The 16,130-nt window shown below is 44.6% G+C and overlaps 1 protein-coding gene across 1 annotated transcript in view; it reads left to right on the top strand.

Annotated features, from left to right (window-relative positions):
- Window positions 1-16,130, top strand: part of T265_10064 (hypothetical protein) — a gene marked incomplete at both ends in the record, with an annotated part of 42,107 nt that overhangs the window by 18,353 nt on the left and 7,624 nt on the right. Inside the window, 3 exons of the mRNA XM_009176326.1 lie at window positions 3,832-3,894; window positions 10,918-10,998; window positions 13,426-13,479. Of these exons, the coding sequence (XP_009174590.1) occupies window positions 3,832-3,894; window positions 10,918-10,998; window positions 13,426-13,479 (198 nt within the window). The remainder of the gene's footprint in view (window positions 1-3,831; window positions 3,895-10,917; window positions 10,999-13,425; window positions 13,480-16,130) is intronic.

The following is a 16,130-nucleotide window of genomic DNA, read 5'->3' as shown; positions in this document are numbered from 1 at the left end:
GCTGAACCAAACGCCGTGATCAGGCGCTGTAATTCCGCTTCAAAGTGCGAAAATATGGCCCAGCCATTTGCAGTCTTCTGGACAGGAAACGCTTTATATCTAATAAATCCATCGGACTGCAGTGGTCTAGCTGATCCCATAGTTACCCACGGGGGCTTTCATTCCAGTGTTAAAGGATTCGATGAGTTTAACGGATTGGTCCTGATAGTCTGGCGTTTGGTTATTGGTTTGTAAACGTCGCAATTATGCGCGATTGCATTTCCGCGTACGTAGGTAAATCAGTCAGGTAGGTCATCATGGTATCTTGAGGCGGGTGAGCTACTTAGCCCAAATCCACAGCTGCCGGTCGATTAATTAGTGTTGGAAAGTGGTGTTCAAAGCCTCTAGAATTTAGGCAAGTTTTTCGACCTTTTTATTGCTTTTTATTGACTGTGGAGAATGAACCTTAGGTTCGCCGGTTTCTTTTAGTCCGGTAAAAACCTCGTCATAACGGTAATCCGCAACTGGTCTGATTACCATTGTTTTTCGAGTGTTCCGGAAGCTTCGTCCTGACGCTTCTCAGTTGTCTTCGGGCAGTCGTATTTGTCAGTTGGTTGACTGTTTTGATGAATCTTAAGTCTCGCATGCTTTCTTGATTTAGTATATTCACAGTAGCTGCATAGACACACGGTCCTTAGTGACTTGGTCATCCACCGGTCTTTTTGTCAGAGCTTCGCGATCTCTCTCCCTACATTCTACTTTTGTGACTTTCTTCCTGACCCCGGTACGAAGTGTAATTGAGAGTTATCCGTATGGCTTTTAGCCCCACGCATCACTTTTGTGGTCAGTACATTACCGAGGTATCTTCCGTGCGATGATGTGGCCGATTAAATGTTCCTGGCCACTCTATGGCAAGCGCTGCCTGTCCCACAACAAACCACGTGTTCACCTTTGAAATGTTTCACCATTGATTAATACGATTTCATTGGGTCCCACAATTTTCCAGTTCTCCAGTCCGAGTGTTGAAATCGCGCAACGCGAAGTCGCTTGAACATTTGATCGAGTATGGCAACTGGTCGTAGAGTCACTTTTTTCCATTGGATGCGATATTTTCGCGTCACAGGACAACCTTTACAGCTGCAATCGGATGTCCATCATCCTCGGATCGATGCAGTTTGGTTCAGTTATCATTATTTCATTCACGCGTCGCTCTACTGCAGTAGAATTCATGGCAAGAATCATTCTTCCGTAGTTTCCCTTGGCGATCACGTTCCACGTTCCAGGTCTCAGGAAGCACGGCCTTTTTTCCACAGTTTTCATTCCTTTCGGGCATTTTTTGCTACCGTGGCTTCTTCCGGAATTACTGAACATAATCTGTTGTTTCTGATATTCTCCTACTGAATGTGCTCCACAAGGTCTGCCTCATGTTTGAGTCGGTACAATATTCGAGTTATCGCAGTATATCTTCTTGCATGGGCTATTATTGAAACATCTACCGCTTGCTTGGTACTTCAAAATGCGGCTGGACAGTTCCAGTTTGAGTACTCACATCGGGGCTCGTGAAAGTGAGGCGCTATTCCATTAAAAAACTCACGGGAAATGCGTGTTATGGCTGCGATACATCGGCATTTTTGATGCCTGCTGTGGGTGTGAGTTGCAGAACACGGATAATATCGTCACATGCGCGGCAGTTAACTGAACAAGCCTTTATCTTCACAAAGGAAACTACTCACAAGGCTGCTGAACGAATCTTGAGGAACATCAGGTATGCACGATCTCTGATTTTCCGTCAACCATATGTTTTACTGAATGTGCTGCACAAAAGCCGCCTCATGTTTCAGTTGGTACGGTACTGAGATGCCGCAATATTTTTTCACAAAGGATTTGTCGAAATCTGTCCAATTTGGGTTAAAGTCGAACATAAGGTTGACGGAAATTCGCGGATTACGTCTACTTGATTAGCCCCAAGACGGGCGAAACCGATCATGCGCTGTTGAAGAGTCTTCAGCAACCCTGCAAGTAGTTTTCCGTATCCCCTGCTTGCTTATTTTCACGCAGTTTATGATATAATGTGTGAGGTGAAAAACAGTATCTCAGCGACAGGTGAGGTTAACTAAATTGGAATTTGAGCAATCAGTTGTGAAGAGCATGATTCATTTCGCACCACAGTCCGCTGCAAAACGTGTAAAACAGGATCAAGTGGGTAAAAATTCTAATTATAATCCATACTAGGTTTCCTAAATTAACATCATATGACGTGAGCCGGTCAATAAAACCATGGTAGTCTAAGGGTCTCTATTTCGCCTTCAAACCGCTAGCTTCGATCGAATAGTTAATACGGTCCTGAGAATCTAGGCCAACGATGATCCAGCATGCGAAAAGCGCGGGCTAGCTGACAGTGCATTCCTTGGTGTCACTTCCACCTAAAATGACAGAATTTCTGTAGATGCTTAGAATTCCAGAAAAAACTAGCATCTGATTTTTGATGGCTCTGCACTGGATCTTCCGTTTTCACCAGACGTTTTTTCTCAGGCGTCACCGTGATTTTGGTCCGGATGAGCTTCCACTCTAATTGTTCAAAGGTGGGGTTGGAGTCCTCAGTGGTCGTTCGTTTGATCTGGATCCGGGGAAACAAGACTATCCCAGACAACTGTTGTGAGTCAGTGATAGTGCTCATTTTCAAAATGGGCTCGTGGTACGTGCGCTAATCAAAGGGTGGTCAGCTTGACTCCAGTCGTGACGAGACCCTTGTTGGCGCTTGTCTGTCCTTCTCGTGTATTGACCGCTTCACACCGTGAGGTGTTAGAACAATGCCATACAATAAAAAAACTCACAGTTTAGGTATCCCTGGATTTCCAAGGCGCATTTGATTCGGTAAACGGTCTTGTTATCTTTGACGTGCTTGCTCGGCCACGAATGCCCCGGAAGTTTGTAAGTATGCCAGTGTCACAAACCTCATCAACCACTCATTCGCTGTAAGCTTCACAACCAGCAAACACAGATAGACAGATAGGCTGATACCTGCGTGCGACAGTAATGTCATAAGGCGAGCACTAAAGCACAAAATAACATTCACACTCCAGAAGTCACTCATCCTTCAAGGTTTTGAAGTTAAAGTCGACCCAAAATGGCGACTGTGAACCCGGAAGTTTGTGAGTATGCCAGTGTCACAAACCTCATCAACCACTCATTCACTGTAAGCTTCACAACCAGCAAACACAGATAGACAGATAGGCTGATACCTGCGTGCGACAGTAATGTCATAAGGCGAGCACTAAAGCACAAAATAACATTCACACTCCAGAAGTCACTCATCCTTCAAGGTTTTGAAGTTAAAGTCGACCCGAAATGGCGACTGTGAACTAGAGGAGCAAAAATGAACTGGGGACTGGAAACAAAATATTTAGCTTCGTGTATGAATTGAATTGCAAACAAACTGTTAGAGCTGGCGCCACGATCAGTCTTATGAGACTTATGCTGATGGTACCCATTTGCCACTCGACAACTGGTACCCGTGATTCGTGTGTTAGACGCGTGCGGCTCTCACTTAGGGTTGACAAACTTAATTTATGGACGTGGTTGCAGTAACAACAGAGCGCTGAATACTGTCTAATGGGGCGGATTCATTGGAGTTCGGATCAGGTTGATGATGAAACTAGGAAGTTCGGGCTACCGTGTTCATACACTTTTTTGTCTTTCATATGAGTGATCATTTTCTCTCACTGTTAAGCATCTGCATGATGTGCAGTCTGTTGACGATGGTTTTTTGACGGTTTGTGTGGTCTGACACCAGATGTCTGACAACCAGAGGCAATGGCTTATCATGATTTACTGTATTGTTATCCTCCACAGACGATCCCGTCATTACCGACGCCGGTTCAACTGTCAAATTTGAATGTTAATGCAGTTATTCAAGTAGGTCGTATATGAAGCCCGGCACGGATGTTCTTGTTCATTGTACTTTCGTAGCGTCTTACAGGTTGAGTGAAATGATTATAGGCCAACTGGGTGTGTTTGTTTTATCAGTAGTGCCAGACTGATGTCAACAGTAGTTTGCCAGAGTCGCTTGTGTCCAATCGTTACCGTTGTTCAGAAACCTGCGGATGCATTAGGTCGTTCACCAGTCGTATCGGTGTATCGGCGTCGTATCGGTGTATCCAAGCAAAATAAAGAATCAACTTTCAGACTGAACGCGTGTTAAACTTAGACGTTTCCAAGTAGTGCGCGCAATGCTCACGGGTACGAAGTTCTTCAGCCTATCTCTCGGTTGTTTTTATTGGTCATGGGTGTCTGACGAATCGTCATCAGTTTTTCAATAAGACATGGTAGATAACGCGTAGCTCTGCATTCGTGTTTGATTGCGGCTTGCCGGCTACCACACTTGTCTCATCTGCTTTTCTATTGCACCAAATAACTTTCTATTAGTAGGATGACGGGATCGATTGATCGGCGGGAAAACTTTATGGGGCTTATAAGCCGACAATTAACGAAGATGGTCACCTCCACTGGTCCATTGCAGACATTTTAAGGCGATGAGAAAATTCACTTACTGTTAGTCATAGAGGACAACTATTCTTTTCGCCACTGAATAATATCGATCGATATCTGCATCCATTGAAGTTAGCAGGCCTATATCATGCAACTGATATCGCGACATCGTGCTGAGTGGATCTTGAACCAACTCTTCACTCATCTCTGGTAAATGATTTTCCCATTCATCCCGGTAGTTTTTTCGATTTTCTTGATACATCTTTTGGCCTTGATGTAATGAGACTTTATCAGGTGTTAGTCATTCAGCTTGTGAATATTTTGAGTTCCGGCTGCTATGATATCAGTGATATGGAGAATGAAGTGAACACTGAGGTAGGACAATGGAAGCTGAGTGCTTTGACGTATTGCTGACAGAGGGGTAGACGATAGTTGTGTACTGCAGTAAATCAGTATCCTGGGGTAGTACAGATATCCAGGGTAAAATGACACAGAACGATGCACTCTTGGTAATTAACAATTTCAGGTGTATAGTGTAAGTTCCTTTCAGTCTTGCTATCTACACCTCAACACCACGAATGGCTTGGTTCTCCACATATCATAATATCTCAAAATAGGATATGGTGACGTGGTTTCGTCACTGTTCACCACATTGTCATTCAAATAGGCAATCAAATCGCAGCAACTTGGGACAACGGACTATATCGAGGGACGGAGTGTGAGTTTAATTGAACAGCTGTTCGCTATTCCATCGGACGTCCTATACGTCCCATACTGTCTCACTACCGGTGCACCCCTGGGTACTACTGATGGGGCACGCGAGTAGTATGCTTTCTCGTAAATCCGCTTCGCGTCTGTTGAAAAATGAGATTTATTACGGAATTTGTAGCATTCGTTTACGTTTGAGTGATAGTCAGTGAGTATCCAGGACAGTTCAGGAAGACGCGTTCGAGAAGAAGACGAATACACAGTTTTTATAAACTAGATGTGTATGAGAGTTTTGCTTCCCTATCCAATAGTCTGTAACTGTTCAGCTGGTATTTTCCAATAAATAACTCCGCAGCGAAGGCCTTCTTCCTTTCACCGGACCATTGCAACAGAAGTTAGCTTGAGATAGATGGTTGGTATGCAGTTGGTGGTATACAATTACCCTTCCAACACAAAATGCCTTCCGGGATATCTTGTTTCTTTGGTTGTTGGTCTGTTCGCCGAGCTTGGCAGTTGGATTGCAAACGTTTCAACACCAATGAGTGGGTCCCACTCGACCCCACACTGACGACGTCACCTCGATTAATGATGAAACGTTTGCTATCCAACTGCCCGGTTCGGCGAACAGACCAACAGCCAAGCAGCGCACCCGAGCTACATTTATTCCACAACATTGCCAATCTTGTTTCTTTGTTTGCTGGCCATATTGCTTGTTAGGGTGGGTCTCAAACGATCATACTCAGGTTGTCTTTCCGAGGTGATTTCTTTCCTCAGCAACCCACGATAACTCTTCACATCTTGTGATTAAATAACACAACACACCCCCAGTAAATCGAATTGGGGGGCGAGATGGCCGAAGTGGTTAGAGCGGGATTACTAAGCGAGGCATGACGCTGCCACATATCCAGTTTATATCCAAAACGTGATAATAGTCTCAAACGTCTTTTTACTAATCTGTGTCGGTCACCTTTTGTTTCTCACCAGGGCTAGGTTTAGTCGCGTTGTAATTCGTCATATTTGGTTTCCTTGGCCGAAGTGGTTAGAGCGCGGATTACTAACCTGAAGGTCCGCGATTCGAATCCGACCTCCGCCACTCTACTTCCCCTGTCTAGGCTTGGGCAACCTGGCAGTATCCCAGCCCTCGTGCTCCCTTCGGGTGGCATGGCAGCTAGGCACCGGAAGGGTGCTACAGCTGAACGCTTTTAAATCGAATTGCTCTACTCTCCATAAGACATAAATTACATTGATGATCCACGTGAGCAACTTCGATAGCTTTTGTTGAATAATCCACGGCTACCAGAAAAATAACGCCAGTCAACCAACATACCCTGTGCACATATTCAGTCTATTAGTGAAAAAAACCCATCTGTTTTAAAACACTCAGGGTAACCGCTGGACGAAGAATTCACTCACCACTGACTGATAAAGATGCACAGTTGCAGTTAGGTAATCAATGCAGGTGATTAGTGATTTTAACGTTTAAATATTCCTTTATGAACTGCCCGTGTGATCGGCACCGACCAAGAGCTTGCAATTCCCGTTAACTACAGGGAAAGTTATAGTCAGCTGGCGCATCCAGCTAAGCAATATTTGACAATCAGCCTCGAGTGCACACTCTTCAGTATCCGTTCGATTCTAAAATGGAAAATTTTAGATTTACCAACTGTTCGTTGCACATGTTCGAACAACCTCCAGAAAGAATTCAGAAGAGTCCTAGTCACTTACCTCTGCAGCTATCTTCAAAAGCTAATGCACCCTCAAATTGTTGACTGCACGAATATGTGAAAATAGAAAGTAGCTTACCGTACCCGATTATCAGGTCTAATCCACATATGCCAAATATCACCTACGAGATTAGTTCGGAATAAGCGCATCAAACCTCGATAGTAACCTCCGAGGCTGTTGTAATCCGACTTTACTACTGATGCTGTGCTTTGCGAAGCCTTTGTTACAAGTATTGTAGCTGAATCGTTTTGCTCCACTTCTGAGTTGTCAGAGTGTGCGACCATGCTCGCCTATGGGCATTGTGACCCCCTCACATTGATCAGTGCACTCTTCAATCCCGTCTGTTAGCGTTTGACGTTTTTCTGATATCTTCCCAGCTTTCCATTGTATTCTGTGTTTTATGCGTCGGAATGACGCGGCTAAAATACACCCAATTTCAGTTGACCTTTCTTTATAGAAACTGTTTCGTTATTTTCCACTCCAGCATGGGAATAACCTATTTCTGCTAGCTGATGATTTAGCCCCATAGACACAGCTCATTACGTATCCTGTACACACACATACACACACACTTGTGATTTGTCACATGTCTTTGTATGGCTTGGTTTAGCCGAAGCGACGCCTGCCCTCAACACACTGTGTGCATTCCTCTCTGTGCTATGCTTGATAGACCGGATTTTTATCATTCGTCATATATGAATCCGATTAGACGACTGAGCTATGCCATATCATGTGATATCTGAATCAGTGACCGTTTGCTATTGTTCACCAAGTCTTCTCGTATTTGTGTGTGTGCTCTGCTTTTTCAATCGGCTACCACAGATATCATGGTGCTTGCAGTCAACAAAAGTATATTAACTAAAGCTTCAAATTAGTTGACCATGCGCTCAACCCGCAACAAATCGGACAAAGCTCACCGAACTAGTGCTTCTGTAATTCCAGAAAGTACGTCTCTTTTACCATCAAGTGTCGATTATCGCATATCCCAGTGACTCATTCAGTCTTTTGCCACATGAACTTGTTTCCGTATCGTGTAGTCAGTGCTGTGTAGGTCGGCTGTGCAGGACGGTTAGTAATGCAGCTTGCGGGTCTTTTCGAAGCGGGCATTATTTATTCTAGATGTTTCACTGTGTCCTTGTGGGCCTGTGGAACACATTTAGTACCCTGGGCAATTGGGAATGTTGAGCGTATGGTACCGTTGTCTATGGTGACTTTCCATGACCACCATTGCGTGGACCGAAGCAAATCTGATGAGTGTTAATCACAGATGGACATGTGGATGTGATACGGTTCCAGTTTGTCAGTAAGGTTCAGCCCCTGTGTACCGGGATTGAAGGCTACTGCGTTCGTCCGTGAGGGTAATATTATTTGGACGTCCTAAAGTGTCAAACATCCAACGCTACCATAGCTCACTTCCTGTATCTACCGTTCTACCGACCGAGCTGATTAATAGCTAACATTATGCGTGCATCGGCTCGTCTTATGAGTTAATGGACTACTATGAGTTAAGTGGACTACCTGGGACACCCACCGCACACATTATTTAGTTGTTCCTACATGGTTTGAAAGCTATAGATCCTCAGTCCTCCTGTCTACTCTCCTCTTTCACACGGGGTGAAGAGTCTTCTACTCAGCGAGAATTGCCATTCATACTGCACTGTGCAGTCCATCAGCTTACTTACTCATCTAGGTTTTGTCATGTGAACTGACTTTTGTTTTATATGATTAACCATATGTAGTCGAGCTTCTATCCGGTCCCGTAAAATCCATGCTGTTATCCCGGTAACATGTATCCCAGCTATTTTGGTCACAACAGCTGGAAAAATTTGGTCACAGCTCATTAGGTTCACCACTCATTGTCAACATCAAAAAGTGAGCCTAAATGTTACAGTTACTTCTGACAAGAAATCCCTGAAGTTGAGACCGAATGAATCAAGCGATTTTCGTCCTCGGTACTGTTTAGATGCCATCCGATAAATTGTCACCGGTCAATGCCAAAATTAAAGAACAGTCGATGTAGAATCGTTACTTAGTGCTGACGTCGAACTGGAACAAGTGGGGTAGAGTTTTATTGACCACGAGATGCACCACAGTTGGCGGACTAACCGGCTGTTGTACTGGCCTTCGCCTCTCTGTTTAGACGAGATAGCTCAGTGATAAGAGCACGAATTTACTGACCTGAAGGTCCGTGGTTCAAACCTGGCCTCTGCCTCTCGACTTCTCCTGTATATGCTTGGGCAACCTGGCAGTATCCCAGCCCTCGTGGAACCTTCGGGTGGCATGGCAGCTAGGCACCGAAAGGGTGCTATAGCTGAACGATTTTCTTTTCAGTTTAGTCAGAAACATTCTAATCCGGTTGAAAAGCGCTTTACTCAGTGTCTTAGGAGGCATTGTTGTTCAAAATAGTTCCCCGGTCGTTTGTGGGATCCCCTTCTTGATTGCTGACTTCGAACATACAATATCTAAAAATGATTTGCGTTTTATCATAGGTTACCACTTCAGAAGTCTCTGTTTTAAATATGGCTTTTGGTTGCCGTCTGACCTCCTCTCAGATCTCGTGCTTCCTTCCCGTTAGACATCGAGAAGATTCAGCAGCTGAACGTTGACGAAAATCCGATTGTCCCACGAAGTGTGCTTCTTCCTGCTTTATATGCTCTGAAATTTCGAAATTTTTATAATGGAACTACTTTGTATAGTTCCACGTATGTGGATTGTTTGTTTCGGTCAGTCGCGTCAATCTCATCGTACCTTTTTGTGCCTTCGAACTAGGCGAGCTTCTCACTGCCCAGTGGGTTTGACCGATAAGGCATTAGTGCCAGATCGGGTCTTGCATGGAAAACCTACTGAATGCAGTCAGAGGCTAGGGATGGGGTCCCCGAAGAAAACTCTACATCCATCTGATACCATTTCTGTTGGTAGCTCGAGATGAGTTCGATCAATCCATCTTCCTTTAACCAGGAAACCGGGATGTATCACTCGCTGTCGGCTTTTCGCTAACTGATTTCCTCCTACAAGTTTCTTCAATGAATCCGGTGCTTGTCAGTAACCCAGTTGCCCTAGTGTATCCAACCAAATACTCACTACCAGCAACTCACATGTTACTTCTACTACGTGGGAGGAACTTGAACATGACTTGGACATCTATAGCTTGCGTGAAATTTGTCCACCGACAGCTCTGTCCCAGACTTACTTCCACTGTTGACCTATGTTGTCTTCGAAGGGCTCGTATAAGACGTGAGATTGGTCTTACACCTAAAGTGTCTAGAGCTAATAAACACTGAATGATGGATGTGTAGTCGGAGGCCGTGTGCTTCTGGTACTGCAGGACTTGTGCTCCTTGATTAGTGCTCATCAATTGTCGTTAATGGGCTTTCTCAAACCAATGGCTTCAGATAACAAGTGGACCCGCTATCCTGCAAGTTACGGATCCGCCGAGCTCACTTGTTTTCACTCTGCCAGCATTCAAGTTCAAACAAGTGAAAGACAGCACGGAAATAAATAATAGTTGAAATGATACGCGTGTCGGGTTTACCATGCTCCATTCTTCGCTGACCTGGAGCTGTGGTTCATCGTAAAAAACCTCCTGCTACGTGTTGGTCGAGAAGTACAATTAAACGTCATTTCTACTCTCGAAAAATTGTTGGCTTATTCGAATGTAGATTCAAGAAGGCACATGGTTCATATAATAAGGTGTGCTCCGTAATAGACTGGCACGTCCTCGGAATAACTCATTTGCAATTGGGGATATTCTTTCCTGCAGAAAGTGATGATGAAACACTTTGACTTTGTTGTTGCTTCTTGACCTCCATAAAACGGCACATTACATTTTATCACCTACAAGGAGCGGTTTGTAGGACAGACGTTGAGCGCATGAAGTAGTGCCTCTAGTCTGTCACGGTGCTTAGTGAGGTGGTCGGTTTATGATTTCGCCTGGTCAGACTTCGATTTAGTTTAGTTCCTCGTTTCTTCTTTCACGTGTTACCTATTTGTTTCTTCAAACTTTGCTTTATCATGCAGGATTTGCCTCCACCACCTGCATATCCTGCTCAGACGGACTTCGAGCGAGTGGATCCTCAGACACCTTATGTGGAACCTGACGTATGTTCCTCTCATTTTTATTTTCAGTGAACTGCATTCATTCCATACATGTCTGTGTAAGCTGTCTTCCATTGCCCTTCCCTTGTTTTTGTCTTGGTTGACTCGAACTCGGAGGGAAAAACGCATCTACACCGGATATCATTTATAGTCCGTGACTCACTAGCGAACGGTTCTTCGAGGTTCCAGTGAATACTGATGCCTGTACTATGATCCCTAAGCGATGGGAACGGCTTTTCTGCACGAAACACCCCCGTTAATCCTTCAACAGCTCATAATCCTTTGAAGTGGGCGGATCGTTTACAGACGCTATTGCGTCATTGGTGTTAACTCTGTCACATTGTTCTGTCAGATACCCAGTTATCTGCACATACAGAGAAGGTAACCCTTTCCGGTGCCTCTGACGTGGTTACCTCAAAGCGGTGGATAACATGTAATGTAGCGGTTATAGAAAGTTTATGTTTATGTGCGAATCGCCGTCACCGATTGTGGTCCGTTGAGTGTCATTTCCCATGGCTACTATTCGAGGTTAGATACATTGGTGCTGGTTGTCTCACTGAGTGTGAGCTTCCCACATTGATGGTGCCGTACACTGTTTTTCTGTACAGAACCATGTGGAATAACTTATGGTTGTGAGGCTTTGGTAAAACTGATTCCAAAGTATAGTTATACGCTGCCACGACTGTTTCACCTCAGCTTTTATTTTATGGAATTGATTTTCGGAAGCTATTCACGATTCATATGCTACTGCTGAACACCTTACAGTCCGTGGATGGGGATTAGGGTTTGGATCAGGACCTTGAACTTAGGTCGTGAGACTCGTCCTACTGATCTGGAGCTTACCAAGTAAATTGGCCTTACAATTGTGTGGTAAGTTTGCAAACAGTTATCTGCTGCCTCTTTTTATGGTTTTTGAACACTCGTAGGTGTTTCTGGTATTGTCTTCGTCTGCTCACATCGTGAATTGCGAGTGTGATTCACTGTGGTGCTGCCATTCAGCAATCTTTCAACTATACATCTTATAACGACCGTTGAGCTGTCGTTCGAACGTGTCATCATCGATTCATGCAGAAGCCTTGCTTCTGAAGCGTTGCAATTTAAGCTACTATTTATGGAGATTTTCACAGACGGAACGTTCGGCTACACACAACTTTGCAGTGGTATGCCCTCACCCAGTTCCGGAGTCAGTAACGCCGGTTTGTCTTAAAACACACATTGAACCAAGTGCAGCTATTGGTGTGTTGGAATTTCAAGCGATGCTCACAACCTTGAAAACGGCTGTTGCGTTTTAATTGGGGCTGAAGATCCTACAGAACAGTCTAATCGTTCCGGTGTTAACTGGCTGACTCAGACGTGATTGCCTTTCTGAGCCAGCACACACGCGTCAATTCAACAACTAATCTGCATTCCAACTCTGGTTTAACATACCTAATAGAAGCGGACTGATGCAAGCAATTGGCGAGCAGATCTCATGGAGTTTCCAACCTGTTTCCGAGGCGCAACCGGGGGTTGAGAAACGGAACCCCTTTATTGAAGAAGCTGGATACACCATCCGACTCCAATCTTGGTATTATCGTCCTCATCCTGGTAGCAATACTCCAGTAATATATGCTGCACTATACGCTCTCTCTTTTGAACCCGACATTGTAAACAGTACGACATGCTTTGTTCGGTGATTTTTGCGTCCTTCGACAGGAATAGTTGAACCCCACTTTCTATCCTATTCTTTGATGTTTTTTTGCCTCCATCTCCCTTTCCCCATCGAGACGGTGTACTCATGTCTGACTGATGATGCCTGCCGAAAGCTGTTGAGTGCTGAGGATAAGTGCTGTCTCACCTGGAGACAAGATGCGTAATCGAACGGGCTTATTATTCTTTTCTAGCTCGCTAATATGTGACGTGTCTTTCTGATGCAGTTTGTTGGACCTGACACTGTCACGTTTATTTCATCCGCTAAATTCATGATAGGCTGTCACAGGAGTTACAGCAGATCTCGGTTCATGTATACTATTTTGCTTCATCACTCGGTGAAATACGGACTTGTATTCAACATGGCTGTTGTCCGTTTGCGATATCCACTTGCTAACATTCGATTAAGGCCTTGTGAGTCGTTGTCAGATAGCATTTGATGCGAGCAGTTTCGTTACACTGCGGTACCGAACCGTCTCCGTAGTCTGTGAAGGTGTACCTAAAGCATCAGATCTAATCACTGCGAAGTCTGGTGTGCTGTTACATGCCAACTCACGTTTCAAGAACCTGGGAGAGAAAAAACAGAACGCATTAGTTGTATCCAATCAGCAGATTTTACTTGATACCAAAACTTTGCTTCGCCAAATGCACACACTTTTGCTTCGCCAGAAGAACTCTGTTTGCCGCTCACCGTCTGTTGTTTGGATCTGTCTCAGCTCTTCTTTCATTTTCCCCGGAAAGGACGATCTTCACGAATTCGGACTGTCAAATGCTAATGAGCGGAACGATACAAATGTAAGTTGAACCAATTTTTTCGCATTTACCCGAGGTAACTCAGTAGTTAAGGCGCGACCGGAATGCCCTGGATTCGAACCCAACCTCGGCATCTCGACTGCTCCTGTCTAGGCTTGGACAAACTGGCGGCTCACCAGCCCTCGTACTTCCTTCAGGTAGTCTGACACCTGGCACCGAAAGGGCGTTACAGCTGAAAGGCGATTACTTATTTTATCACTTGTAGTTGACTAGAATGACCATCTGCTACTCTAAGGTGGTGTGCCGAAAATTAAAAATAACAGCATTTGCTGCTGACACCAGATATTTTCGCTTCCTGTCAGTCTGTTTTGCCAGTCTGTTTTTTTGCCCGTGGAAAACCAACTTGTTCTGGTTATTTTTTGATATAAATTTGATATTTTTTGATATAAAATTTGACTATCAATATTCGAGTCTGAAGCGATCTGTTGCGTAAGCACCGCAACTGATATTCACTCCGGTGAGTTCTCGAATGCTAATGAAATCAACATTGTGAAAAAGATGCTACCCAGTAGATTTCATGAAAACCGTAGCTGAGTCATAGATGACACAGTAACCCGAACACAAGACCTCTCTGTCGACCGTGACTGCCCCTTATCGTCAACAGACACACGGACGAATTCAGGATGGCTTCTCCGACTCCAGCATTTTAGAAGTAGACGATACGATAAAAAAGCACCACGTCCATCTTACGATGGTGCTCAAAAGGTCTTTGTGTTGGAGACTACAGTTCTAACTGCATAAAAGGGAGATTAGTGGGCGACTGAGTGTGCATTGCCGAACACAGGAAACGCTCAGTTTCCACCTCGCTATCAAACACAAGGGAGATTAGGCCGTTCGTTTCCGTACTCTAGCGGAAAACCACACGGTTCCACAAGCTCAACCAAGTCAACCAGGACCTAGGATAAATACTTGACGTGGCATACTACTCAGTTTTTTCTGAGACACTTTGCCGAGCTACATCTGGCACCTTCGTCGATTGTCTGCCCCCCACTCTCCCAGATAGTGGGCATTTGAGTCTTCCCACCAGAGTATGTGAACCCAGTAGAAGCATGTGGTTCTTTCCTCCCTTGAGACAGTTGTAGGTTTGTTGATTGCTTGCGTTATATTTAGATGAAGCGACTAGACCTGTAATTTGTTTTATTTTATTACCACGTATTGTGGCGGACGAGATTGTGGGAATCGAATTCACCTCTCAATATAATTGTTTTTACGGATAGGACTCTCCCTACTACAACACTGGATTTAGACCAGTTGGCGCTCACACACTGAAAGGTTGCCATAAAAGGGTCTCATGTTAGTTTTCCAGATAATGTATTTCAAATGCCCACTTTCCAAGTTGCTTCTCTAGACTGCTTCGGTATAGCACACTGCTGGTCACAAGTGAAAACCTTGAGCGCCTGTATCTGTCTCATGCTGTTGCCCGAAGTGATAAACTCGTTCATTTGATTGAAACGCATGCCTGTCTTGCATTGATTTGGACTAAATTGATCATCCACTGTCATCACGGTGAATCGTACACGATCCTGAAGTTTTGACAGATTTGGAACCTCGAGCAGTCAACTGAAAACGACGTTTTGATTTCCAGAAATACTGATAATAGTGTGTCCGGCTCAGTCTGCAGAAAACCGAACTGTCTTGGAGTGTATCTCACCACCAGAAGCATTTATCTCTTGCAGAACAACCGTAATTTTCTTCAGACCTTGTTCTGCAAATAAAGGCCGATTGGCCTCTCAGACTTTATTCCTGAGGTGCCTGAATTGCTCGAAGTTTTTTTCACTCCGACCAAACAGTTATCTTGATACTAAAAAATATTATAAACGAGAGATTCAGGTGCGTTCCGGGCGAGTCTTCCGTCAAGACTAAATTAGTCAACCGATCTTTGCGTCGTACATGGAACTGACCGTAGGTTGGGGACTCGAGCAAAGGAACGCGCTGCAATCCTGGCGAACCGAGAGCTAAATTAGTCATCAGTAGACACTCAATTGAGACAAGATGCAATACTCTTTACTTGACGTCGTGGCGTGAGGCGGTCAACCAAATGATTTGAAGTTCTTTGAAGCCATATTAATGAGTCGATTCAGACCTGCTCGAAAATTCAATTCAATTCAATTTATCAGCTATAAACCGTGTACCATAGGCACATTGGTTCCAGCTTCTACAATTTCAGTCACCGGAAAACGGGAGTGTGGAACATACAACCAAACCTTGGAGGTGAAGGCATGTTCAGCTTGTTTGGAAATTGGGTAGCTACGCGTTGAAGGCGATAGGTTTGTTGCATTGTTGACTGCGCGATTTGGCCATTTCTTCCAGTATCATTAACAGTTAGTGAGTTGAGTCCCGGGGTCTCCAACCAGGGAAGCGGCAGTTGACTGCTCGATTACGTTGACTGGTTAGTGTTATCGTACTTCGTTAACAGGTCATACACTGAACATCTCTTAGATGCTTCCACCGAGCACAGGGCTGAGAAAAAGAGCTCTGTGAGGCAGACGGTCCTGTGGCATGCGGAGTACGTGCCCTGACCAGCGCAGCCTATGAAGCATGGGTAATTCATCTATCGTGGAGAGTTCCTTGTTCCTGAGGCCATCTGGCGTATATCAGCATTACTAATCCGATGTTCGCACCAGACCCAACCA

Source organism: Opisthorchis viverrini, assembly GCF_000715545.1.
Source record: "Opisthorchis viverrini unplaced genomic scaffold opera_v5_325, whole genome shotgun sequence".
Taxonomy (NCBI): domain Eukaryota; kingdom Metazoa; phylum Platyhelminthes; class Trematoda; order Opisthorchiida; family Opisthorchiidae; genus Opisthorchis; species Opisthorchis viverrini.
Note: the sequence above shows the minus strand (reverse complement) of the source record. Positions and strands in the feature narration are given on the sequence as shown.